Here is a 27,493-nt window from a genome sequence, read left to right as displayed (position 1 = left end):
AACTAAGATATTTACATAGGCAGAAATGTTCAATCAAATGTCATTTAACCAGATATATATTAACTGTGACCATGAGGGGATCTTTTCTGTTGCATTTCTGGTACAAATACCTAAGGAATTGTATATTTCCCACAACAGAAACCCTTTTGAGGATCTGAGTTTTATTTTGGTTAGCTTCCTCTGTTCTTTGTGTGCTACAGACCAAGCCCTTCCTTTCCTTTTACTGCATGAGAGTAGCTTTTGCCTCACACTTGGTTGTGTTCGTGGTTTTCCTAAGTTGGAAGATACAAATGCTTTGTTGATCATGGGCCTTCTCTTGGAACGCAGTTTGCATGAAGATACGAAGGTAAGGAAACATGATAACCTTTCAGGTTTTCTTCTCTATTGTGTCAGAAATGTTTCTGAGCTGTCTTCTTCCTAGCAGCCCAACCGGAAGACAGGACGCAGGCTGAATTGGTGGTTCTGTCCTCACACTGGCCTGAGGCCTGAGCTCCAGTCACGGCTCCTCCAGGGGTGGGCTAGTGGTGCAACCTGCCTGGCCTCAGCCTCCTCATTTTTACAGTTCTCCTAGCCGTTGGGCATGATAATGAGTTTTGATTTTGTACTTTCTGACTTAATGCTTAAACATCCTATCCGTGTTCTAATGTTTTCTGTCTTTCAATAGTAACCTTTCTTGTTGCTTTCAGGGGTTCAGCAAGATGCAGTTTCACAATCTCTGGATCAAGAAGTTTTATTAAAAGTTAAAACTGAAATTGAGGAAGAGCTCAAATCCCTGGACAAAGAAATTTCTGAAGGTCTCTTTATTCTTATTTCCTGGTTAATTAGTGGCTCTGTTGGTGTGGTTTCATTCGTTTTTTTACAGTCAAGTGTTCACAGCATTACATAACTTCTTGGGTCTAGGATTATAGTGGTGAAACTAGAAGGTACCTTTTCCTTTCCTGGGGGATCTGTTTATATTGATAAGTTTCTAAAATATACCCAGCAGATGAGATGGACCCTTTTCTGGTGTTAAGAATTGGCCTAAACAGTCATGTTAAGGTGCTTCGCGTCCAGTGTGATTTGTTATCTTATATTAACAGCATTAAAGAGCGCTGTCGGTGCGCCGCCTTCCTTCTCATGGTACATTGTAGATGGCGGTCGCAGCCTCGTGCCTGTGATTTTATGGCCACAGACTTTGTGCTTAACATTAAATCGTAAACTTTAAAAATCCATATATCAAACGAAGATTTACTCAGTCTTTCCCTTATTTGTGGAGGAAAGCATTTGGATTTTTTTTTTTAATTATTTGTATTTTACTCTTGGCTCTGCTGGGTCTTCGTGGCTGCACACAGGCTGTCTCTAGTTATGGTGAGAAGGCGTGCTCTTCACTGTGGTGCCTTCTCTTACTACAGAGCACAGGCTCCAGGGCGTGCAGGCTCACAGTTGCGGCGCAGGGGCCCAGTTGCTCTGTGGCATGTAGAATTTTCCCAGACCAGGGATTGAACCCATGTCCCCTGCGTGGCAGGTGGATTCTTAACCACTGTACCACCAGAGCAGCCCTGGGTTATATCTTGCTTTACTTTCCATAAATAATTTTTGCAGCTTTATTGAGATATGTACCAAAAATGTATCCATTTAAAGCTGCACAGTTCAGTGGTTAGTATAATCACAGGATTGTACAGCCATCACCACAGCCTAAAATTGGAACATTGTTCACATCCCCAAAAGAAACCCTGTAGAAGGTAACAGTGACTTCCCATCTGCCCCCACTCCCCCAGCCATATCATCCCCAACTAATCTGCTTCCTGTCTCCATACATTTTCCTGCGAGGGTCTGCATGTATGTGGAGTCACGCACTGAGCAGCGGCTTGTGACTGGCTTCTGTCACTTAGCACAGTGTTTTCAAGGGTCATCCACACATACACACGTGTTTTATTTGATTTGATAAGATTTTATTTACTTATTTGATTTGAGTGATTTGATTTTGATTGATTTGATGGAATGGGATCGGATTGATTTGATTTGACTGAATAACAGGGACTGTTGTAAATTAGTGTTTCATGAGGTGGTGGTGGGCTGTGGGGAGGGGGAAGCTCTCTGGGACCCTGTGGTAGATCTCAGTCTTCAGTGAGCTTATGCCTCTGGACTGTGAACTTCACGCCGATTTCTGGTTTTTTCCCCCTCCCCCTCAGGTGAGATAGGGTGGCTGGAGCAGGTTGGAGCTGGAAACAGGCACCTCAGAGACACTGTGCGTCTGCTCTCAGGCCACCGCAGTAGAGCAGATGTTTTAATAAAAAATCACCTGCATTTTTTGGCTTCTCAGTGCATATGAAAGTTACGTTGGCAACATACTGTGTTACACCAATTGTGCAGTAGCATTGCCTGGATTTACTTGATTTATTGATGGGATTAATTCAGATTGATTAGATTGGATTATGAATGGATCGTATTGATGGGATTTGATTGATTTGCTTCCCCTCACTGCTTGTAGGATCATAGTTCTCCAACTAGGGATCAAATCTAAATCTAGGCCGCTGGCAGTGAAAGTATTGGTTGGAACTAGTGGACCAAGGAGGAGAAGGAACTGGCAACCCACTCCAGTATTCCTGCTGGAGAATCCTGTGGACAGAGGAGCTTGGTGAGCTGCTGTCCGTGCGGTCGCACAGAGTTGGATACAGCTGAAGCGACTTAGCATGCATGCATGCATTGGAGTAGGAATTGGTAACCCACTCCAGTATTCTTGCCTGGAGAATCACAGGGAGAGAGGAGCCTGGTGGGCTGCCGTCTGTGGGGTTGCACAGAGTCGTACACGACTGAAGCAACTTAGCAGCAGCAGCAGTGGACCAAGGAATTCCCTGCCCAGTAATTTTTAAAAAGAAAAAATAGAAATCGTGTCTATAAATCAGCTCCCTGTTAGTAAGGAAAGAATATAAATATAAATTTATAGAAAATTAGAAACTTAACGTTAATCTTCTTTTATTTTCCTTTCCTTACATTTAACTGATTGATGCTACAAACAGGATGCAGGGCAGATTCCCAGGACAGCACGCCGCTTGTCCCCACAACCAGGGGTTATATGTCCTGTCTGCTCCCTGGACCAGCATGGATTATTACTGCAGTCAGAGCATTGCTGCGTCTGTGTAACAGGGAGTGAGGAATGGAGGAGGGGCTGGCTCTGTGGGTGGGCAGAGTGCATGACTGTGAGTTTAAAAGTTTGCTCTGAAAGAGAATGAAGGTCACGAGGTCCTCTGAGGTGGAAAAACTGATGAGAATCTGGTTTAAGAAGAGCCACATTTCTAGAGGTGAAAACAAATCGTCAGACCCCCCTGGGTGATGGGCTGGGAGAGGCTCTCCTTCACCATCTTGGTTGGAAGGGTCTGCAGTCATTCACAAAGCTGGTCTGCGCATTTTGACATGTCATGTTAGCCCTTTTCTTCTCTTGAAACTGAGATTTTCCATAAAAATCTTTCTTTAAGAAAATCTTTAAATCTAGGGCCTCTTGAAAGAAAGATTAATGCCCAGTAACGATCGTCTGACGTTTTCAGTGGCTTACACTATGCTATGGTTCCCAGTAGTCCGCATCCTAACCCCCTGGGCTTACAGCACAACTTCTCACCTGCTCATTCACGAGGGTGCCCCTTTTGCTTCTTCAGCCTTCGCCAGCACAGGCTTCGACCGCCACACCTCGCCCGTGTTCAGCCCCGCGAACCCGGACAGCTCCGTGGAGGACTGCCTGGCCCACCTCGGGGAGAAGGCGGCGCAGGAGCTGCGGGCGCCTCTGCTCGGGGCCTTGCAGACGCTGCTCAGCCGGTGAGTGCCTCGGGCAAGTCCCCACCGCTCCACGCTCTGAAGGCCTTATTTAGGTGAACAGTGTCGCTTTTCTCACTTGCCTTCATTTTTTCCTTTTTTGCTTTCCCTAATCCTCTCCTTTTTCATTTTGAGCAGTGATGTAATTGTTCCAGCATGAATTTGACTGTATTTATTTGTTGGACTGTCTGGTTTCAACAGATGCTTTCCCTGGTTGTAACCGCAGGCTGTTTCACTGGTCCTAACCACTTTTTACCACCACTCTCCTGCCCAGCATGCCTGGAATGGCTGGGTCTCACGCACTGTACGGTGGGGTTGGCGTTGTGTCAGCTTGGGGCGCCCGGATGTGGCTCAGCTTTGGGTTGCACACTGCCCGTGGTGCTTCTGCCACACTCCTGCTGTGGGGACTTCTCTTCCAGCTGTCAGCCAGAAGCAAGAAGCTCATCGTGAAAGTCTGTTAGCAGAAAGCCAAGTCATTTATTGAAAATCTTAAAAATTCCTTTCCCTTAATTCTTTGCTTAGAGTCGTTAAGAAATTGGTATGAATTAGAAAAAAAATGTCTGTTTTAATAAAGATTGACTGCAGCTAACACAAGGTGAAGACGGTTCCTTTTACTAAAAGGGCCAATATTCAGGTGCCAAGTCCCTGTTGTAGTAGGTGATCCCTTACCTTGACAAAGCAAAGTGTGTATGTTGCCATTTGTTAGAAGGAAGCACTTTGGGTTTAAGGAGAATTCAGTTTGTTCATATTCTGGTGACATGAGTAAATGTAAAAATCCAAACTATACACAGGAAACAGTGAAATGAAAATCATATCTAGATTTTCTTAACTTTATACATAGAAAGTTTTAAAAATTTTAAATTTTAAAAATAAATGTGGGTGTGGGAATTACAACTTCCACAGAAAATTGGGAGGTGCAGCCCAGCAGTGGCTTATGGAGTGTTTGTGGGGGGCGGGGGCAGTTTCCAAGCTTCTGACGCGAGAGGAGCCATACTTTCATTTAGTTTATGTGTGGAGATTTCATTCTTAGATTTGAAGAAACCTGCTTTTTGGCCAAAATAAACATAGAAAACTTATAAAAGCTGTTAGGACTGGGAGTAAAGAAACTGAGAAGCATGAGACAAAACCTGTTCCCAACCGTGATGCAGATTATTTGTATCAATCATTTCCCTCTATCTCAGTTTCTGTGTTAATTTTAACCTTACTGGGATATTATTAGTTCTCTGAGAAACAGTATAGTTTTATATATGTACAATTACGTGAAGGACAGGATTATATGTTTTTGGAGTCCTTTTCATGATCTACAGGAAAAGATGGTACCTTTTCACTGCAAAGTAAATTATATTTTTAAAAAATATAGTCTTGGGTGAATATTTGTTTTGTTTTCCCCAGTAGCTTAACAACTCTAAAAAGTTACTAATACCTTGAGAATAACTGATGATGAACTACAAGTATTATACAGGTTGGTGGCAGTATCTTTTAAGGTAGAAAATACCACTTATTCCTCCAGTTTTGTTGAAGTAGAAAATTAATTGTGAACTCTTCACATAGCCAAGCACCAGCAATTTGAAGGTTTTTTTCCCCCAAATTTTCCTGGCTGTCCAGTGGTTAGACTTTGAAGTTTCACTACCAAGGGTACAGCTTCAATCCCTAAGATCCTGCAAGCCTCACAGCATGGCAAAAAAGAAAGATCTTTAAATTTAAAAAGTTCCTCCCCTCAGTCTTCTTTGCAGAGTCAGGTCACTCATTAGATCGGGCTGGTTTTTCAGGCTGCTTGTTTTTCTGTGTTTAAATTTCCCTTGGAACATTTTAATCTGCTGAATCTTTAATGCGCATATATGTGTGTATATACAACGTTTCAAATCATGTTTCATTCGGGCGGATGCTAACGTCATTTAGCCTGATAAACTCCCGGTCAGGACCCCTGTGCCGCCCAGCAGTAGCAGACAGTTCAGTTCAGGAAAGGACGTGAAGGGACTGAATGCCCAAGTAGAGCTGCAGGGAGCACGTGGGCAGCAGATGGTCGCCTGTTTGCTGGAGTCCAGTGTCGGCGCAAGTCTTCCAGCTGTTCTCCGGGTACTTCAGTGGAAATGTGACAGCAGGAAGGTCGTACATAACATCTTACTAGAAGGGCCACCCATGGTCTTGGTACTTCAGTGTCCCGGTGGTACACTGTCACACAGACTTACAGAAGAGGGCCACACGTGTGTCAGAGCTGTTCTCTGTAATGTCCAGACCTGTGCGCTGTCCAACGGGAAATGAAGGTCACACGTATGTAACTTGACATTTTCTAGCAGCCGTGTAAAAAAATTAAATGTAGATTTTAAAATACATTGTATTTAACTCAGTGTGTTAAAAATATTCTAGTTTTAACATGTATCCATTACAATCATTGGTGAACTGTCATAGGGTCTTTTTTCTTAGCGAGTCTCTGCCGTCCGGTGGTTCCTCTCCCGTCGCAGTCCAGATGCTGGCCAGCTACCAGGGGCATCACTGCCATCGTGACCATGTCAAAACCCTGATTCAAAACAGGGACCTTGTGGCCTTTGGAGCCAGAGCTCATTGGGTGTGAATTCCTGTTCTGTGTTGCTCTTTGCCATCTCTGTGGATTTGGGATAGTCTCTTAGCTTTTCTGAGCTTCAGTTTCCTACTGTGTACTAGGATATATAAAGCACAAATGTATTAAAATGTAAAACATCACAGTAAGCTACCAGGAAGTGTACCTGTTATAAGTCTTAACTGTTCAAAAGACTGAAGTGATCAGGTTGTTCAAAGCAGAAAATGCCTTTGGAGTGAATTTTACAATCCTTTAAAAGCAAGAATCCTCTCCTTTTTTTAACATGTGTGTTAATTCTTTGCCCACAAAAGGTGGGTGGAGGTAAATTTTTATTAAATCTGTTATGCAAGCACTTGGTGCCTTCACCTTGCTGCCAAGTATCTGTTGTGGTTGTTAATTTGCACAGAAACCCAGGCTTAGAACACAGCACTCACATCCCCTCAGTAGATGAGTGTCTGTGTGACTGGAATGGGCAGGAGAGCCTTGGCCTGGAGCTGGTGTCAGTGACTCCAGATTTAAAGTAGCGTGTTTATTTGCCTTCTTATGCCTCCAATTTGAACAGTCTTCCAGTGACAATATCTCTGTAAGTTTTAAATACTTTACGTTTTTTGCCTTTAGGAGTTTATATTGTTCTTTTATATTAACGAAATCATTTTTATTGTTTGCTCTTACTTGATTCTATTAATAACTCAACTGTATATATTTATCTGCAACATAGAAATCTTGTTGGATAAAATTCAATTACAAAAAAATTGTTATTTTTCTTACGTTGTGAACTGCTTTCCCAAGCTGGTAGCATAAATCTTACCTGTAGAGAATGCTTAAAGAAAAATGCATAGCAAATGGTAAAAGCTAGTCTCATAGAAAATTATCTCTTGAATCATCTGTGTTACTTGAGTGCAAGTTCTACAGCAGAGTAGTGACTGTATATTTATTCATCTGGAAATTTAGAATTTTCCTTCTTTGTGACACAGATTTTTAAAAAAAATCTCTACAGGCCAGTGACATATCAGGCATATCGGGAATGTACACTGGAGACCACAGTTCATGCCAGCGGCTGGAATAAGGTATCAACCAAGTTATCTTTTCTGTTACAAGATTGTAGTGTGTTAATGATAAAGTCCAGGAGGGGATTGTTAGCATCGTGTGAGAGCTCGTTGTTCCATGAACCCAGCTGTGTTACTTGGGTGTGTCTGATGAAGGCTGGCCCAGAACCAAGGGTGCTGTCGTGCGCTATCTTCCTTCCATCTGTCCTGAATCCCCATTATCTCTTCATTTCTCTCCAGACGGTTGTTTCTGCACAGGTGAGTATGTTTTTGGGGAAAAGCACAGGCTCCGTTTGGGACGGCTTCTGGGGTTCTTACAGGAGGAGCCCTGGTTGTGCTGATGTTGACAAGATGTCTTGTGCCATGTCTCATCTGAGTGTTGCAGCTATTCCCTCAGAGGGGGCAGAAGGGACTTCATTAGCTTTTGTCTTGTTAGGTCAGGTGAAGAATCAGTTTTAAAAAAAAAGTTCTTGCTTAAGACCCCTTGACCAGTACATGTTAGAACCAGCACTGGAGCTGAGATCTGATTCCCACTTCAGTGTTTGGTGTCTTTCTGCTGTCCCTTGCTGCTCACCCACTGTTTCAGGCCATGTGGTCCACTTGTCACCTTGCTGAGGCAGAGTCTCGGGAGAGGTGGTCTAGGCTCATCCAGTTCACCAGGAGGAGGTCTGGCCCTTAGTGATGTGGTGCTTGGGATGAGAAAGTGCAATGCAGTTATTTTTATAAGTAGCCCCTCTACTGAGAATTATACTGCTATAAGCCAGACTGTGTGACTTCATATATCTAATTGATGTATATTATTTTTACTCACCTTAATACAGGCTTTGAAGGCATTAAAGCATAATCATTAGCATCATGGACCTGTAATCGGACTTGTTTCTGTATCAGCTTTGCCACTGACTAGGTGCATATCTTAGGGCAGGTTAGTTAAGCAGGCGAGGTCTTGATGTTCACATTTGTGACATGGAGACCATACCACTAACCTCAGAAGTGTTACTAGAACTGAATGACATCATGTGTGTTGAGTGCTTGTTTTAGGGCATCGTCTGGCACCACAGGGAGCACTCCGCAAACAGTGGCTGTTGTGTTAGCTTTGACACATGGAGCCTTGTTCCCAAACAGTCGCTCTTAGAGTTATATTATGTTACTGTCAAAGAGTTGTTAGAATATCTGTTTCACTTACTTTATGGAATAAAGCAAACCTCTCTTATGAACACTTGAAATAGATTTTATAAATAAAAGTGAGCTTGGTTATGATTTATTTCTTTGTATATCCAACAGCAAATAATTGAGATCCCTAATATCAGTAGCCTTACGTTTTTATCCTATTGCCCTTAAGATTGTTACAGTCAACTCTTGTTTGTCTCCCTTTCCCCATCCTATGGTTATCCAAAAAAATGAAAGTAACCCCAGTCTTCATGTTTCCTCTTCACCCATCCTTTTTTCCCACCACCCCATTCCCTAGTTCATTTCAGTCCCTTACCTGAACCACAGGCCAGACTCCACGAGGCTTGAGCCTTCATGGAAGTGAAGCCCACTGGAATAGGACCTGCTCTGCAGAGTCCAGCACTGCTCTCTGAGTCCCTTAGGGCAGAAAAGAACCCAGCTTGTCATGATAAGCAGCTGAAATGCCTCCTTCCACCCCAGTCAAAATCAGATTGGCTAATTTAAGCATTTAGCCCATATCTTGTATTTTATATTTTGCACAAGTATTTGCAAAATTTTGATATAACATCACTATATGAAGTGGCTGTCTGGTAGGTAAATGAGGCGCAAATGAAAAAGTATCCACAAAGCATGCCCAGTTTCCAAGCTGAATGTCAGTTCATCTGAGTAAAGATCGTAAAAGCATCTCGGTAAAATGCTCTTTAAATCAAAGTAACTGGAGGAAAAAAAGCTGGTCACAAACCCATATTAACAAAATGATTTTTTCAAAAGTATATGTGTAAATGTAGGCTGTACAGAATGTATATACTGAGGAAAATAATTGGAATGTATGCCAGAATATTAAATAATCCATAGTAGTTATCTCAGAATTATGGGTTATTCTTTAATTCTTTTTTATTATCCCTCATGGCAATTGGTTTTTTTCTCTGAACTTATCTGCTTATAGGAAAAGAAGAAAATGACCATGAGAGAGGAAAGCTAGAGTGTTTAGTGCCTGGTGCTCACATGGTAACAAGTAGACCATGGAAGTGCAATAGCAAGGAAGAGTTCGTTTGCTTTGGTTGATTTTTAGTGCAAATTACATCACTCATCTTTTAAAATCTTTTAAAATTACATCACTCATCTTGTAAAACGTCAGGTGTACAGAGTGGAGCACGCGGTGTGACGGACTTGCACCCGTCCCTCAGCCTCAGCAGTTGTCAGCCTGTGTCTGGTCTTGTTCGTCTGTTCCCCACTCTCCCCTGGATTACTTTGACGCACACCCTGTAGATACATTAGTGTGTATTTCCAACACCTCAATTATTAGCAGTAATTTTAATATCATCAGACAGCCTGTTTAGTATTCACATCTTCCCAGTTTCATGAAGATATTTTCCTAAGCTCGTTTGAGAATTGAGATCCAAATAAAGCTCACGAATAGTATTTGCCAGGCCTCCCTGTCCCTAACCATCTCCCGGAGTTCGCCCAAGTTCATGTCCATTGAGTCAGTGATGCCATCCAACCATCTCATCCTCTCTGCCCTTTTGTCCTCTTGCCCTCAATCTTTGCCAGCATCAGGGTCTTTTCCAGTGAGTCAGCTCTTCCCATCATGTGGCCAAAGTATTGGAGCTTCAGCTTCAGCGTCAGTCCTTCCAATGAGTTTTTAGGGTTGATTTCCCTTAGAATTGACTGGTTTGATGTCCTTGCTGTCCATTAGGCGTACAGATGATATAGAACTCTTGTGAATAGTGAAATGTGAAATTGATGGAAACAATTGTAGAAATACCCATGAAGCTTTGTGACCACAGCAGTTAGAGGGCAGTGGGTATGACTGTACAAAGACGATCTAAGTTACAAACTGTGAGAGTGTCATCAACCAAGTAGAAGATGCTAGTCTTACAAAAGGAAGCCTCTGCACTCACTGCATTTCAAGGAGTATGTAATTGCAATGAAGAAGATTCAGGAAAGAGGAACTTAAATGATGAAAGCGGTGGAGCAGTTGCTATATGAAGAACGGACTAGAAGGTTAAATTTCAGCGTAAAAAGTAATAGTGAATCAGAGGGAATACGGTTAAGGACTAACGTTAAGACAGTGAGAGGATTACAGGCTTATTTCTAGATTATTGTATCATAAAACTAGGGCAGCTACACTTGATACGTGAAAGAGGTGAATTTTGAACAATTAATAAGAGTATTACTCTATATGGCAAGTCTGAAACATTTGCGGCTCATTTCTGAGAGGCAGTAGAGCTTAAATGTGAATAACTTTAAGACATTGCATGTAGTACATTACTGTGGGAAATGAGAGTGTTGTGCGGCATGCAGGGCCCCAGGTCCTAGGGGTTGGTGTGATGTGTCTGCTGGGCTGGTTCACAGCTCCCCTCCCTGCCCCACTGAGACTGAGTATGGAGCTGGGTGAGCAGCTGTGCTCCTCTTTTCAGCAGTGCTGCAGGTGTCTGCTCGTGCAGAGAGCCATGTAGAGTCCTGTCTGCACCCCTGTGCCCCTCTGCTGGTGCTGAGAAGCGATTTTGACTGCGCTTGGGGCTCGAGTTCTTTTAGAATACCAAAAAGGAAAGATGTGTGTTTGCCACATTTTTCTTTCAGATTTAAGAGAGATTCCCTCGGAGCCGCTTTTACTTAAAAAAAAAAAAAAACAACCATAAAAAGCAAAGAATATTAGTAAGGATATAAACTCATTGTCTTTTCTGTTTGTCCTCTTCTGCAGAAATATATTGTAATCCCTCAGCTATGACCTTGGCAGGTCAGTGACAGGAAACTGGTTTCATTTCCTTTGGCGGTCCTTTTTGATGTTGTAGTCAGAAGGATTTCAGGCAGATGGTTAACTGAAAGTACTTAGTTCTCCTCAGTATGCAGGGCGTTTTGGGGAAGGAAAAGGACTCTAGTTAGTCTCTGTCATAAATTTTAATGACTTTTTAATATTGAGCCATAAGGTTATTAGGAGTGATACTAACAACTAACAACTCTGGTTTTTGATGACTTGTATAAGATGGTTCATGACTTTGAAAGTGTTGTGTTCAATTAGGTAATAAAAGGACAAGGACAGCGTGCACCAAGTGCAAAAGACGCACACTTGAAAGTGTGTTCGCACCGTGTCACCCCTGCGCTCTTCCTAGGCTGCCACTGTCGCCAGTTTCTTAGGTATTTTCCAAAAATACTGGAGGGTTCTACAGTGTTCACGCAAATGGTGCCATCATTGTACACACCCTGCTTTATCTTTTTTCACTGAAAATAAATCTTGGCAGTTGGGCAGTGCACAGTCTAATTCGTTTTAACAGCTTCTTGATATTTTTCTGGATGACCAAAATTTGACAGTGCCTGTTGGGTCATTTCCAGTCTTTAGCTGTTTTAATGCCTCAGTGAATTTCCTGTACATATGTAATTACACATACACATGTGTGTGCGCACACACGGAGGCCTGGTTGTTTTCATATGATGACATTTCTACCACCCGTGGCATAAAACGTACATGCGGTTTTCTCCAAAATTCACATTGAGGTCACTGTTTATTATAATAAAAAGGGAATTCCATAGTGATGCACCGAAATGTGTTTTCTAGTAGTTGAACATGTAGAATGACCTGTACGAATTTCGGTTTGTGTTTTACTCCCTCATCTTTGTGTTGAAGATTTTGGTGCCTCTGATTTTGCTACGACAAATGCTTCTGGAGCTGACGAAACGCGGCCAGGAGCCGCTGGGCGCGCTGCTGCAGTTCGGAGTGACGTTCCTGGAGGACCACGCGGCTGAGTACATCATCCAGCAGGGTGGCTGGGTACGTGCCTGCAAGTTGTTGTGGTTGTCCTAAATTTTTTCTTTAAGAAAAAAAAATTAAGTCTTTCATGGTTGTTTTTAACAGCCTAGGTTAAATTCATTGGTATTATCATTCAGTATTAATATTGTGATTGAATGGTGATCAATGGAAAGGCTATTCATGCAGTTTAATCTACTAAGATTTTGCAATACTTCTGAGTGCATATGTGGTATTTTTAAAAAGTGTTTATGAAACATTTTATACTAGCACAGAGATAACCGAGGGGTGAGGAATAGTAAATGAGCAACTGTGTGTTTACCGTCCTGTGGAAGGGAAGAGCATAGCCAGCACTCGGGCTCTCCTCTTTGCCCCTGGATTTCCACATGCGGGGACAGCCCCTGTTCTGAATTGTAGCTTCAATATGCACGTATTCCCAGAGAGTGTATTATCTTGTTTGTTTGGGCTTTATGTAAATAGTGTCATATGTATTCCTCTGTAACTTGCTTTTTTCATTCACTGTTATATTCTTGAGATTCATCTAGGTCATTGTTTCTCAGCTTTTTTTCATTATCTCCTTCCTTCCTGAGGATCCTTTTTAGACATGTTTATTCTTATTATCTCCCTCCTCCCCACGAGAGATTTTCAAAGTGCACATCCAAGTGTGTCTGTGTGCCGAGGCCAAGGCCTTTGACGTGGCCACGATTCTCCCCTCTCCACACCAGTTTTCACCCTCTATGGATTCCCTCTGCGAATGCGTAACCTGAGTCCACGTGTTGGTGGGCGTTTGGTTTTTTAAATATGTCAGTTTATTGGTAGTTTATTTAACGGCAGTCTTGCCACTGGACAGGTCCACCTTTCTGCTGTTGGAAGCATTGCTGTTTGGAACACTGTCGGGCACGTGTGCAGGAGTGCCTCTGGCCATACGCCTGGGAAGGAATTTCTGGTTCCAGGAGTGTAGACATGTTCTGAGTTGCAAGACAATGCCCAGCTGTTTCAACAGTATTTTCCAACTTGTTCTCTGTCAGCAGGTTGTGAAAATTTTTTTAATGGGAGAATTTTTGTTGTTCTGTCTCTTCCGTAACACTTACTATTGTCAGACTTATTAATTTTAATAATTATTTATTAAAATAAGATTGTTTAGGAATAATTGTAAATTTACAAGTTACAAAGGTAAAGCAATCCCACATCCCCTTCCCCCAGTTTCCCACATGTTAGCATCTTACATAACTACGGCTCCTTTGTCAAATTGATTTTTCCATATTGATTTTCTGTCCAGCACATGTGCTCAGCTATCTTATGAGTCTGACTATCTCTGGTTCCTTTGGGTTTCCTACATAGAAAACCGCACCATGTGTGAATAATGTCAGGTTTTTTTTTTCCTTTGAGTCTGTCTTTTTTTTTAAAAAAGGCACTGTACTAATCAGGACCTCCAGCACATGTTAATCCATCCTCGTCCTTTCCCTGATATTAATGTGAGTGCCTTTAACATGTCACCATTTAGTTATATCAGCCTCCATGAGTGAGGCTTGTCTGTAACTCCTTGTTGTGTTTCAGTTTTAAGCCTTCATAAAAGAATTTGCAGTTGGGAAGAACGTCTCCGTTTTTCCTCCTGTACTCTGAAACAGTTTGTATGAGATTCGGATTATCTGTGCCTTGCTTCCCATGACATTTCTTCACAACCACCTGGTGTTTTCTCTGGGGGAAGGTCTCTTTTTCTTGTCAGTCTCTGGTCACTCCCGTGGGTCTCTGGCTGACTCAGATCTGAGCTGCTGGGTCCTTGTTTAGTCATGTGGGATCATTCATGTAGGTGCACGGACTCTAGTTGCCATGCACGGGCTTACTTGCTCCATGGCATGTGGGATCTTAGTTCCCCCACCAGGGATCAAATCCACATTCCCTGCATTGCAAGGTGGATTCTTAACCCCTGGACCACCAGGGAAGTCCCTTACACTACTATTTTTTTTTTTTTTTTAAACTTTACAATATTGTATTGGTTTTGCCAAATACCGTAATGAATCCACCACAGGTATACATGTGTTCCCCATCCTGAACCCTCCTCCCTCCCCATACCATCCCTCTGGGTCATCCCAGTGCACTAGCCCCAAGCATCCAGTATCGTGCATCAAACCTGGACTGGTGACTCGTTTCATACATGATATTCTACATGTTTCAATGCCATTCTCCCAAATCTTCCCACCCTCTCCCTCTCCCACAGAGTCCATAAGACTGTTCTATACATCAGTGTCTCTTTTGCTGTCTCATATACAGGGTTATTGTTACCATCTTTCTAAATTCCATATATATGCGTTAGTATACTGTATTGGTGTTTTTTTTTCTGGCTTACTTCACTCTGTATAAGAGGCTCCAGTTTCATCCACCTCATTAGAACTGATTCAAATGTATTCTTTTTAATGGCTGAGTAATACTCCATTGTGTATATGTACCACAGCTTTCTTATCCATTCATCTGCTGATGGACATCTAGGTTGCTTCCATGTCCTGGCTATTATAAACAGTGCTGCGATGAACATTGGGGTACACGTGTCCCTTTCCCTTCTGGTTTCCTCAATGTGTATGCCCAGCAGTGGGATTGCTGGATCATAAGGCAGTTCTATTTCTAGTTTTTTAAGGAATCTCCACCCTGTTCTCCATAGTGGCTGTACTAGTTTGCATTCCCACCAACAGTGTAATAGGGTTCCCTTTTCTCCACACCCTCTCCAGCATTTATTGCTTGTAGACTTTTGGATCGCAGCCATTCTGACTGGTGTGAAATGGTACCTCCTAGTGGTTTTAATTTGCATTTCTCTGATAATGAGTGATGTTGAGCATCTTTTCATGTGTTTGTTAGCCATCTGTATGTCTTCTTTGGAGAAATGTCTATATAGTTCTTTGGCCCATTTTTTGATTGGGTCATTTATTTTTCTAGAATTGAGGTGTAGGAGTTGCTTGTATATTTTTGAGATTAGTTGTTTGTCAGTTGCTTCATTTGCTATTATTTTCTTCCATTCTGAAGGCTGTCTTTTCACCTTGCTTATAGTTTCCTTTGTTGTGCAGAAGCTTTTAAGTTTAATTAGGTCCCATTTGTTTATTTTTGCTTTTATTGCCAATATTCTGGGAGGTGGGTCATAGAGGATCCCTTACACTACTTACTTTTATAAAAAGTTGTCTTTTGCAGAATTCTGAGTATATGTGAAACAGAGAAGTGCATGTAATGAGCCCCATCCCTTAGTCCTAACAACCATTGACTTACTGCCAGTCATGCTTCAGTCTTGGCCTAATCACTTCCCATCTTAATATTATTTTGAAGCGAACTCCAGACATCCTATAATTTTCTCTGCAAAGATTTCACTGTGTATCTCTGAAGATAAGGTTAATTTAAAATTTTACGTTACAATACCATTATTGCATCACAAAAAAATTAAAAATAATTCCTTAATATCATCAGATAACCTTTTAGCATTCAAAGTGTCTAACAGGCTGAAAAGGGAATGAGGTTAGTAAAATGCTTCTCGGAGTTTGAATGAAATACTGGATTTGAGCTTACTGGAACTTGGACCGTCAAAGTAGATGGTGGGTCAGGTCGGTCAGGTCATGCTGACAGTGGTCTTGGGTTCAAAGAGACTTTTGTGACAAGACCCTCCTCTCTTTACCAGGAGCTTTCCTGCCGTGGGCGGGTGCTGTAGGAACATCCCCAGTGTAGATGCCCAGCCCTGAAGCAGACACCAGGAGGGAAGAGGGGAGACACCTTGAGAGATTCTGCAGAGATGGTGCCCCCTTTTTTCACGGCTCCCTCTCCCTCCTTTGTAAAGATGTGAGTGTTCAGGCGCCTTGGATGGAGCTCCTTGGGTGGGGGGGTGATGGGTCAGACACTGTCCGCACGTGTCTTGAGAGCATCGCCTTCCCTCCCTCCTTGTATGGCCTCCTCTTGTGGGAGCGGGGGCTCTGCTGGTGAGGTTTTCACGGCAGACACCGTTGCTGCTGTCTCCTTGAGGGCGGGCTGTCACAGTGGCAGCCTCTTCTCTTGCCACTGCCTCCAGCAGAGCCCTCCCCGCGTGCCTGCCCTCGCCGTGACTGTCGTGGACAGAGGCAGGACGCCCTGCTCCAGCCTCAGGTTCCCAGTGCCCTCCTGCTGTTGTTGCTGCTGCCCGTGGGTGGCTCCCCCAGGGACCTTCCTAGCCTGGATGGTGCTGTGATGGAGGAGGAGGAGCGTAGAGGGGGCATTGTTTATTCCCTTCTCAGTGTTCTGTTTCTTTATGATGGAGTGCCTCAAGCTTTGGTGGTAATTATAATTTGTTATAAAGTATTTTATTCAACTAAAATCTGTACGCTTAAAATAGAGCAGTATGTATGAGTGACTAGTGTGTTAATATTTAAAATGTCTCCTTTATAAATGTGAGTGCCTAATCTGTATTTCACACTGCTATGTTTGAGCACCCTGTGTTTTTGTATTTAAAACCAAGAGCATGCTTTTCTGGCCAATTGGGGAAAATGCATTCTCTGACAGAAAGTGTCAGCATGCATCTCCTTCCAGGCAGTTGGTGTGGAACGTGCACCGACAGGCCCTAACAACACTGTCCTGGAGGAGGGTCGCTGGGCACGTGGCGGTGCATGTCTGTTACGTAAGGTCTGTCATATGACTTCCCCGGCTGTGTCTGTCTTCAGCCGCTTGAACGTGAGCTCCTGAAGTGGAGCTGGCTTCTCAAACCTGCAGGAGAGGCAGTGAAGGAGGCAGTGACTTGGGGTGAGTGGGGTGGCCCTGTGTACTGAGCTGTAGTCGGTGGGGTGGCCCTGTGTAGTGTAGTCGGTGGGGTGACCCTGTGTAGTGAGTTGTAAGGCAGGCGTTGGCCTTAGAGATTTGAAGAAAGAAAAGTGATTCTTTGTCGTCTGAATCATAGAAAGAAATGGCTGGGATAAACGTCTTTGGAGGTCTGCACGGAGTTTTGCTTGTCTGCTGCTGCTGCTAAGTCGCTTCAGTCGTGTCTGACTCTGCGACCCCATAGATGGCAACCCACCAGGCTCCACCGTCCCTGGGATTCTCCAGGCAAGAACACTGGAGTGGGTTGCCGTTTCCTTCTCCAATGCATGAAAGTGAAAAGGGAAAGTGAAGTCGCTCATTCGTGTCTGACTCTTCACGACCCCATGGACTGCAGCCTACCAGGCTCCTCCGTCCATGGGATTTTCCAGGCAAGAGTACTGGAGAGGGTTGCCATTGCCTTCTCCTTTGCTTGTCCTAGTTCTTGTTTTATGAATATTTTGTCTTCAAGTGTTTTTTTTCCCCCCATTGTACTGTGTTTGAGATGATTTGCCATTGTACTGAATTGAGAGGTTTTAGAACAGAGTCTGATATGACTGAAGCAACTTAGCAGCAGCAGCAGAACAGTTTTAGGTTTATGGAAATGTTTACCAGAAGTTGCAGAGATTTCACATTAACTCCCTGCCTCCACACAGGAGAGCCCCCCGCTGGCAGTCCCGGCCAGACGGAGCCTCCATTACACTTGTTGAGAGGCACGCAGCATCCCCCAGAGTCTGCAGTTTACATTAGGGTCCAGACCTCTTGGCGATGCTAGCTATGCATTGTATGGGTTGGGATGGGTTTATAGTGACATGTGTCTGATGAGTGCAGGTTTCATTGCTCTAGAAATCCTCTGGGCTTCCCCTGTTTGTCCCTCCCTCTCTCTGAACTCTGGCAACCATTGACCTTTTAATTGTCCCATAGTGTTGCTTTTCTAGAAGACCATACTGTTGGGAGACATAAAGTATGTAGCCTTTTCAGATTGGTTTTTTTCACTTAGTAATATGCATTTGAGTTTCCTCCTTTCCTTGTTAGCACTGAATACTTGCCAAGTGGCATGTGGGACCTTTGTTCCCTGACCAGTGATTGAACCCACATCCCCTGCATTGGAAGCGGAGTCTTAAACACTGGACCACCAGGAAAGTCCCAGGCTCATTTTTTAAATTGGTTGTTTATTTTCTTAATGTTGAATTTTAAGAGTTCTTTTGTGTTATTTTGGGTAACAGTCCCTTATTGGATGTGTCTTTTGCAAGTATTTTCTCCCAGTCTGTGCCTTTTCTTCTCATTCTCTCAGAATTATCTCTTCAGTAGTCTAGCTTTTCATTCACCTCTCTCATTGATTGTGCCTTCTTTCTAAACCGTCATCACCAGGCCCACGATCTTTTAGCTTCTCTCCTGTGGCATTTCCTCAGAGTTTTGCATTTTACATTGAGATGTACGATCCGCCCCTGCTCCCACGCACCACATGGCTTGTGGGATCTTAGTTCTGACGCCGGGATCGAACCTAGGCGCTCAGCCGTGAAAACGCAGAGCCCTACCCACTGGGCCACCGGGGATTCCCTGTGACCTGTTTTGAGTGAATAGGTGCCTAGGTTCATTTTTGTAAAACAGATGTGTTTTTTTTTTTTTTTTTTTTTAAGTTTTGACTGTGCCATGAGGCAGGTGGGTCTTAGTTTCCTGACTGGGGATCAAACCCTTGCCCCTTGCTTTGGAAGCATAGAGTCTTAAGCACTGGATCACAAGGGAAGTCCCCAGAAAGAGCCTGACTCCTGCATCCCTGCCATGTCTGGCTCTGGCGTGTGTGTATGTTCTCTTTTTGCTGTGCCTTGTCCTTTTTTCTGGATAGCCAGGCTTGCTGTCCCGGATAGAAGGAACTGCGTCCGGAGGTCTGGGTGACGTGGTGAGGCATCAGGAGATGAGTTTGCAGGCCTGTGAATAGGTCTTTGCAGGTGAGCGAGCCTGTGGGCTCCCCCGGCCCTGAACTTGACAGGAGCTTCTCTTTCTCCCTCCTCCCTAGACGGCACGGATGGCCAGGGTGGGGCAGTGCTTGGCCAGGGTGGGGCAGTGCTGGGCATTTCCCTCCTCTGGGGTCAGGCGGTGGTTAACTGGTTTCCCCTGCCGGCAGAGCTTGTCAGGGAGAGCGGGGTGCTCGGCTGCTTCAGAGGGGCTCCTGTGCCCTCGCCCACCCGGAGCAGGGGTCTGGGGTGACTCCCAGAACTGTGGGGCTTCCCTCTGGCCGTGCCCGCCCCCACCCCCGCCCGCCCGGCCCCCTCCAGCCCAGGGCAGCCCTTGGCCCTGTGCCATCTCCTCTTCTCGCACAGCCCTTGAGGTTTCTGGTGGTTGAGCTTTTTAACCCACTGCAGGGCAGAGTGGAGACGTCTGAGCCCTGGGAAGGTTTTCTGTTTTGTTCTCACTGAGCCCCCACTAGTTCCTCAGTTACAGGGTAGGTTTTCTGGGTGCTGAGCGAAGCAGGCCTCCCGTGAGCTCAGGTCTGGCTGAGGAGGCAGATGGGAAGGGCTGGGCCGCACGTTCTGTGCTGTGGGGAGTGTCCCAGTATTCAGAGGCTGGGAAGGCGGGCTCAGTTGGGGTACAGTCAGGAGCACACATCTTATGGACCGGCAGCAGCTTTCTAGAGAGACGTGGAAAGTGACTGCTGGTCTGTACTGGGACAGTAGGGTGGGGGCATGTGTGTGTGTGCGCGCATGCTTCTGGGAGGGGAGGTTGGAATCACAGTTTGTTGGTGGACCCAGCTCTGCCAGTCATTAGCCCTGAGTTTGGGGGGAATTCATTTAATGTCACTGAGCCTCAGTTTCATCTGTTACAATATGGAGGAGCAGATGGTATGAGAGTATTCTCTGAACACGTGACGTTTTTTATAAGTATCAGGTTTTCAGACGCATCTCTCGTGTGTGTGTTTTCTTCTTCTTCCCAAGTCTGATAGAAGTTTCCTTCAAGTGTTGGTTCTCACTTTGCTGGGCAGTGTTCAGGGCACAGCCAGCTGTGAGCAGGACTGCCCGCCCCAGCTCCTGCGCCTGCGAGGGTCACTGTGGGGCAGGCTTCTCCTTGGTGTCATACGATGTGTGCTGAATCAAACCTCACTGTGAAAGAGTAGATCATGGGGGGATTTGTAATCTATAATAATAATAAATAGCTTGAATAAAATTAATTTTTGTCTTTTTTTCTTTGATTTGAAGCTTCTCATTTCTATTTTAAGAACTGCAAACCTCAAAAAGGTTTTGTTTGAATCAAGGACATCAGAAGACTTGGGAACTTTTAGGTCGGAATCTGTTTGAGTTTTCACACTGTGGGAGGTGACGTACAGTTTGTGATCTAAAGTCAGTTCAGGGGGTTGTGCAGCTGAAATAATTTTAGTGTATTAAGGGCTCAGTGTTTCATGAGATCTGCTCGTTTTATGTGTGAGTGTGGGTGTTTACTGCACTGTGTTTAAATGTGTCCTTTGTGGGTCTTAGTCATCATATTAAGGTGGAAAGTTACCTTAATATAAATCTCTCTCTCACACTCTGTTTTCTTTTTCTGTTTTTGTAGTTTTATTTTTTATTTTATTATTTTGGCTGCATCATGCAGGGTCTTAGTTCCAGTCAGGGACTGAACCTGGGCCCCCTGCCTCAGGAGTGTGGCGTCTTAACCACTGGACTGCAAGAAGTCCCTCTGTTTTCTAATTTTAGATTAATAGTGATCTCAGAGCCTTTTGATTGCTAGTACCCTGTCTGACCGAGTGTAGAGGAGCAGGCGTCTGTGTTATCTTCTTGGTGATAAGGGTTGGGGTGACAGGAGGGGTGAGTCCCTGAATGAGCTCCCCGGGGAGTGTGGTCTTGAGAGCCGGCCCCGCATCCTCGGGGCATCAGTCCCTCGGCAGCTGTGACCCTGCGTGTGAAGCGGTGCCTGCGGTGGCACGGCAGTTTGTGCCTTGTGTGGATGGAAGCAGAAGGGAAGCAAGTGCGGTGGTGCAGACGTGGTCGCACGCTGCTGCAGCCTCGAGGTGCTTCTCTGGACGATTCCAGTCCGCTTTCATTGTACCCACCTATTCTGCTGTAGTCCCTTCAGATATTTCAGTTTCTTCTCTACCTTCCTTTTTACTTGAAGAATTTCCTGAACATAACTTCTGTATTTGCTAGACGGAAACACCAAGAACAGCGTTTTCTGGTTACTTCTCGCCATAAACTCAGGAAAAGCACCAATGTGGGAAGCGGGGGCTCGGGCCCCAAGGCGAGCCACCTGGTCAGAGCCAGCCCCGGCCGTGGGCTTCAGGCCAGGTGTGCACCCTCCTCGGGTGCTTCGGTTTCCTTATTTTGACGGCAAAATGAATTAAGTCCGGTCTTCAGAAGGACATGGATGCCCGATTCTCACCGCAGCTGAGGGACCTTGGGCGAGTTCCTCCTTCTTGGGCGCCATCTGTTTAAACAGAGCACAGTTCTCTGTTAAACTCTCGTTGGTCCCAATTAATTTTATATTTTTGAGCCCTTGAATTTATTCCTTTGTGTTTTTGTGTCAGTGGGACTAAAGATACAGCTGTTTGCAGTGATACAAGTGTTTTGTGCTGAAAGTGATTGAAGTTGTTGCTGTGCTGCGTGTAGGTGAAGACCTCCCCCTGCTTCTCTGGCGCCTTCTCTCTGAGACAGCCTGCCCTCCAGTAGTGACCGTGACTGTCGCCGGAGAGGCCTCCAATTGAGATTCTTGCTTTAGCTGACCAGAAGCAAAAGTTTCAGTGATCATCTATTCTTTGTTTAAAATTTCTTACATAAAGCACAAAAATTTGGGTAAATCATCATTAAAATGTCATGACCCACATACAGAAATAAATTGTAAGGAGTCCGCGACAGCAGGGAAAAAGCGGCTGAGCCTGACTGGTGTTGAGCCCCTGGCTCTTGCCGAGCTGTTGTCTTGACAGCCCTGCTGATAGTGCTGTGTGGTGAAGACGTCTACTAGATACGCAGAAGGTTCTTAACTCTCAGCTTTGAGTTGTTAAAAATGAAGAGAAAAGTAACTTTGTACTAAATGCGGTCTTAGTTTAACTTTTCCTTCATTTCATCATAATGGAACTTCTGAAATTCCTGTTTCACTTGTTTGGGCTTCGAGCCTTTAATAAAATAGTACCATCACAGGATGGCTTTCCTGGTGGTCCAGAGGTCAGGGCTCCACGCTTCCACTTCAGCGGGTGCAGTTCAACCCCTGATCGGGGAGCTAAGATCCCACATGCCCAGTGGCCAAAAACAAAAATTAGCAAAAGTCTCCTTTCTGAGGATTGAAAGTTTTACCTTTTTTGTTATGGTTCTTTTGCTTTTGCTTTTTAAACCAACTCTTGGGCTTCCCTAGTAGCTCAGTTGGTAAAGAATCTGCCTGCAATGCAAGAGACCTGGGTTTGATCCCCTGGAGAAGGAAATAGCAACCCACTCCAGTATTCTTGCCTGGAGAATCCCGTGGGCAGAGAAGCCTGGCAGACTACAGTCCATGGGGTCGCAAAGAGTTGGACACGACTGTGCAACTTTCACTTTTTCCACTTTTTTTGCTGTGAGAGGGTCTCTTTTCAGCCCTTGCTGGGAGTACCCTTTGGGGAGCACGCTGACTCTCAGGGCCTCTGGAGTCCGCTTGAACGGTCGTCGTGAGGCTGCTCCAAGCCCACTGGAGCCGCGCCTTCTGTGACTGCAGAACCAGTGGTGCGCAGAGCATCAGCAGCAACTCGAAGGACAGGGACGCAGGGAGTCAGCCACATCTGACCGGAAAGGGTCTGGTCTTGGCTGGAGAACAGAACTATTCTCCTTGACAGAGTGGGGCCAGTGTGCTCGCATACGCTCTGCAGCCTCGTGTGCTCGCATACGCTCTGCAGCCTCGTGTGCTCACATACGCTCTGCAGCCTCGTCACCATCTGTGGTGTCGTCCAGGCTCGGCAAGACCTCCCGTCCGTCTCCAACACGAGCCCCTGGTCCCCATGTGTCCCCTGCCTCAGGGCTGCCGGCATCATGTGAAACGCGTGACTCGTCTTCATGTCTAGACGGTCAATTTGTTAAGCACCAAAATTGAGTCCGTTCTTCCCTGTGACCAGAGCTCGTGGCCACGGCCACGCTGCCTCTCTGTGGCTCCTACCAGTGGAAGAGCGGGAGCCTGTGCCGCCCATTGGGGCGGCTCCATCTGTGACCAAGTGCTCCCGTGCAGCGGAGTTCAGGCCGTAGCTCTGAGCCCTCTGTCCACTGCCAGCCCCTCCCTGGTCACTCCAGGCTTGTTCAGTCCCCTGCTCCGTGTTTCTGGGCCTCTCTTGGGCCAGGCTCCCACTCACCCTTGCCTCCCTAGCCGCTGCCAGAACACATTCTCCTGGTCTGCTGAGCCAGTGGTGAGCCTGGAGCACCAGCTGCCTGCCTGTGCTTCTTCCTCTGCCAGGCCGTGTTATTTACTGTGTTAAATGTGTTTGAAGTCGAATGGGATATGCATCAGTTTTCTGCTGATGCAGCGTTGAGGACGTGCTTAGAGAACCATCTTGTTGGAAACTCCTCCTCTGCGTTGGTCTGCAGGCGAGTGTGTTCAGTCCAGAAACGCCATAATTTTAAATGATGTGTTTGTTCCTCAGGCTCAGCTTAGGAGGGAGTTTTCCCGATGTGTATTCGCGGAGGTTGCTTTAGTGCCCTTGTGCTGACCGCGTGCTCCTCTTCTAGGGCACCGTCTTTAACCTGGAGTCAGAGGAGGAGTGCCCCACGGGTGCCGCGGAGGACAGCAACGACATCTACATTCTGCCCAGCGACGGCTCCACACACGTCAGTCCCCCGGAGTCGCCCTCCACAGCCACGGCCTCCTGGCAGGCCGAGAGCTTGCCCGTGTCACTGTCCGCCAGCCAGAGCTGGCACACGGAGAGCCTGCCGGTTTCCCTGGGCCCCGAGTCCTGGCAGCAGGTCACAGTGGACCCCGAGGAGGTCAAGAGCTTGGATAGCAACGGGGCCGCAGAGAAGAGCGAGAACAACTCCTCCAACTCCGACATCGTGCACGTGGAGCGGGAGGAGATCCCCGAGGGCGTGGGGGAGGCGGCCGCGCCGGCCCCTGCTCTGATGGCGGCTGTCCCCAGGGCCAGTCCCACGACGTCCCTGTTTGTGGAGCTCGGTGAAGAGGAGGCAGAGGCAGCCCCAGCAGAAGCTTTTGAACCGGAGCGGGAGGGGGTCCTGCCACCCAAGTCCCCAGCGGAGCCCCCTGCAGCCCCGCCGAGCCGGGAAGAGGCCACCAGAGGGCAGGGGGCACTCAGGGTAGGGCCCCGCCCAGGCGACCTCGAGAAGGCTGGCCCGCTGCCCGAGGGCAGGTCCCTCCTGCTCTTGGGAGGGGCGGCTGCCATGGCCATCCTAGCAGTGGCGGTTGGGTTGGCACTGGCTCTGCGGAAGAAATAGGTTTTCCTCCTCGGGGTCCACCGTGACCTGCTGCCAGGACTCGGGGCCCAGGAGAAAGAAGGAGGGTTTTAGTTGTCTCGACTGAATCCAAATGGGCAGCAGCTGGTTGGACATCCGCAGGACGCTCTGGGGTGAGGAGCTGGGTCAGCAGGGCAGGGGTGGCCCACCTGCCGGGGCTTGAGGTAGAGGCTGCGCACGCGGTCTGCTGGGCGGTCCCTGGCCTGGGTTCCTCTGAGATTCAGGGTCTAGGGTGTCAAGTGCTTCCTCAGTCTTGTCTGTGGCATCTGGGCAACCCCGGCTGTGAGCACCTGTGCCCCCGAGGGTGCGTAGCCTCCCCCATCAGCCCCCGTAGCACCTTCCCCTTTGGTGACAGCACCCCCTGATGTTGCCAAACGTCCCCGGGGTAATGCATCCCATGAGAGCCTCAGAGGCAGAGGGTTCTCGTGGGCACCTGGGGGTCCAGGCAGGAGGGCTTGGCTGTGGGCCCCTCAGCTGCTGATGCACTCCGGCCTGGAGCCTCCCCTCTGCCCAGAGCGTGCGCTTTACGACCCCTCCTCCGGGCTCCTCTGTTCTTCCCGTCGGTTCCGCAGCCCAAGTGCTCTGCGGTCTCCACCGCCTCTCAGGTACTGCCCTGCCCTCCGCGCCCGGGTCCCTGCTGGCCCGTGGAGAGGTCTTGCCCAATGCTTCCCTCGGCTCCCCTCATAAAGATGCTGCCTGTAGTCTTTTAAAAAGTAAATATAAGACAAGACCCAGGCCCTGACCATGACTGTGGGCAAGCTGTCTCTTGTACAGAAGCAGGAGGGTAGCTTGGCTGACCCCCTGAGGTGGCTTGCAGCCCTTCTGATGGTGGCCACCTGGTGGGGTGTCTCTCCAGTGGTCACTGTCTGTAGCCTGGGTTCTCCTGGGTTCTGGCCGCAGACTTCTCACTGGTCACATGGCCCCTCTTTGTCACCTGCTTGTAGTAAGAGCTCCCATACTGGGCTTCAGCCCAGGGGACGTACTCTTCTTCAGCACAGTCTCCTAAATACCATTGAAGTTAAAAAGCAGGAGAGAGGCCACCCTTGAGGCTCCTGCTTGTCTTTCAGAGTCCAGCAGGAGGCTCACACAGAGCTCATCACAGCCCAGATGCCAGAGCGACAGCCACGGTGGTTGTGGTCGGCATGTGCCGGGGATAAGGCGTAGCCCCGTGCACGGCCTGTGCCCCACATGGCGGGGGGCGGGGGGACTGCGTCTCTTCTCCCGAGGTTGAGTCACTAACAGGACCGTGCCTGAGACGGGTCATCTCAGAGTTACCTTAGTCAATGTAACAGGTTACTTTTTAGATCCTGAAATTTGTAATAAAATTACATTACCTATCATCATCACCAAAACTTGATGTTTTAAATGCGCTTTATTATTTTTATTTTTTGAAATTAAATCTTCCTAAAGCAGTACTGTTTACAAGTTGGCCAGAAGGGCCTGGAGCATGTGTGTGTCCGTGTGTGTGTGTGTGTGCACTGCCCCAGGTGTGCCCTGTGACTCCTGGGGAGGGAGGTGTTGAGCTCTGCACCTGGACTGAGGAGCTGGAGGAGAGCAGGTGGGGTTCGTGTCGTGGAGCTTGTCTTCCTCCTCGCGTGTGGTCTGCTGCATCGGCATCATCCTTTTCCCTTTTATAACGCTTTCCTTCCAGCATTTACATTTTTAAACTCTGGATCCTCAAACCCACTGGCTGAAGGTGCTGAAGCTCCGATGGGAGCCGGGTTGCTTGTGAGCAGCGGGCGGAGGCTGGGGTCTGGGGTCCACGTCCTCCACGGCAGGAGGAGTGAGGCGGGGCTGGGTGCAGTGCTCAGTGGTGACCCAGGCGGCTTTGCCTTTGAGCGGGGATTTCTCTGTGCCAAGCCCTTGCTGGTTCTGGTTGGTGGGTCTCCAGCACTCTTAATGTGCTGTTGAATGTCATGACTTCTGATCACTTGGCGAAAGCCACTCAAGGTTTCTTTAGGAAAACACCAGAATTAAAGAATGCTGATTTATGTTCTCTGTGGTAAATGATAGCAGTCTGGGCCCGCAAAAGCCCGGCTGGTCCCAGGGTGCCTCCAGGACGTCAGCACCGCCGCCTGTGTCTGGTGTCAGATGCGGCACTGTGTGTCCTGTGGGGCCTTCCAGTGCACGGGGCACACGCTCGCGGGAGACCGCGCGGCTGAAGTGTGACCCACGGTCAGAGCGCGTGCTGCCGCCGCCCGCCCACTGAGTCTGGAGGGGCTGGGTCCTTGGCCAGCTCCAAAGGGACAGGCAGCAGCTCACTGTTTTCCTGGGCCTCCTGTTTCTCCTGATGTCTTAGTTGTCCATTTCCTCAGACTAAAAGTGCTTCTTTGTGCCTCCTTGACGGAGGTTGGCGTGTTCTGGATTCCGCCCCTTACCCTTCCTCAGTGCTGAGGTGACACGTGGCCCCTTTTCCTGCCCAAGGCCCCTCTGCTCTCCCCTCACCTGCGTCTGTGCCTGTCGTCAGGGGAGGCGCAGAGCTCGGCTCTGGGAAGAGCATGCTCTGCTGGAAGCAGTGTCGGGAAAATGCACTGGAGGTGAAGTGCAGTGAGGACTGAAGACTCTGTGCACATGGTAACTCAGGGCTCCCTCCAGACCACCAGCCTTGTCTGACAGCAGCCCGAGACCCAGCGGGCACAGCTGGTGAAATTGCCGAGAATGAAAGTGACTCCTGGGCTGTGACCCGAGGCAGCTTAGCTGTGTGCGCTGGGAGTCCTCAGGAGCCCATGTGCACAGCAAGCCCGCCTCCAGACTTCAGTGACTGAGCATCTTCTGTTTTCTGTAACCATCGCTTAATTCAAGTAATCATGCACGTCGTCGTCTGTCCACAAGGATCCTGACCTAAGAGGCACCAGCTGCTCGGACAGGCTGAGTCAGGCGGCTGGGACACACTTGGGGTCGGGATGTCCACACGAGAGACTGCTGCGGGGAGAAGAGCCACACCACGCATCTTGCTTCGTGACGGACAGTATCTCTCACTTGGTCTAGAAAGTGAAGT

At 47.1% G+C, this 27,493-nt stretch overlaps 1 protein-coding gene across 10 annotated transcripts in view; it reads left to right on the top strand.

The window, feature by feature from the left end:
• Positions 1 to 25,907, top strand: part of BCL2L13 (BCL2 like 13) — a 51,167-nt gene extending 25,260 nt beyond the window's left edge. For 2 of the 10 annotated variants that reach the window (XM_055567515.1, XM_055567521.1), the window contains exons 3-7: positions 687 to 794; positions 3,633 to 3,789; positions 7,341 to 7,410; positions 12,182 to 12,325; positions 23,761 to 25,907. In XM_055567515.1, the coding sequence (XP_055423490.1) occupies positions 687 to 794; positions 3,633 to 3,789; positions 7,341 to 7,410; positions 12,182 to 12,325; positions 23,761 to 24,477 (1,196 nt within the window). In that variant the 3' untranslated portion in view covers positions 24,478 to 25,907. The other 8 variants (XR_008710190.1, XR_008710197.1, XR_008710191.1 and 5 more) reach the window with 8 other exon arrangements.
• The last annotated feature ends 1,586 nt before the right edge of the window (positions 25,908 to 27,493 follow it).

Source organism: Bubalus kerabau, chromosome 1, assembly GCF_029407905.1.
Source record: "Bubalus kerabau isolate K-KA32 ecotype Philippines breed swamp buffalo chromosome 1, PCC_UOA_SB_1v2, whole genome shotgun sequence".
NCBI lineage: Eukaryota > Metazoa > Chordata > Mammalia > Artiodactyla > Bovidae > Bubalus > Bubalus kerabau.
The sequence above is the reverse complement of the archived record's forward strand: the minus strand, read 5'-3'. Positions and strand labels throughout refer to the sequence as shown.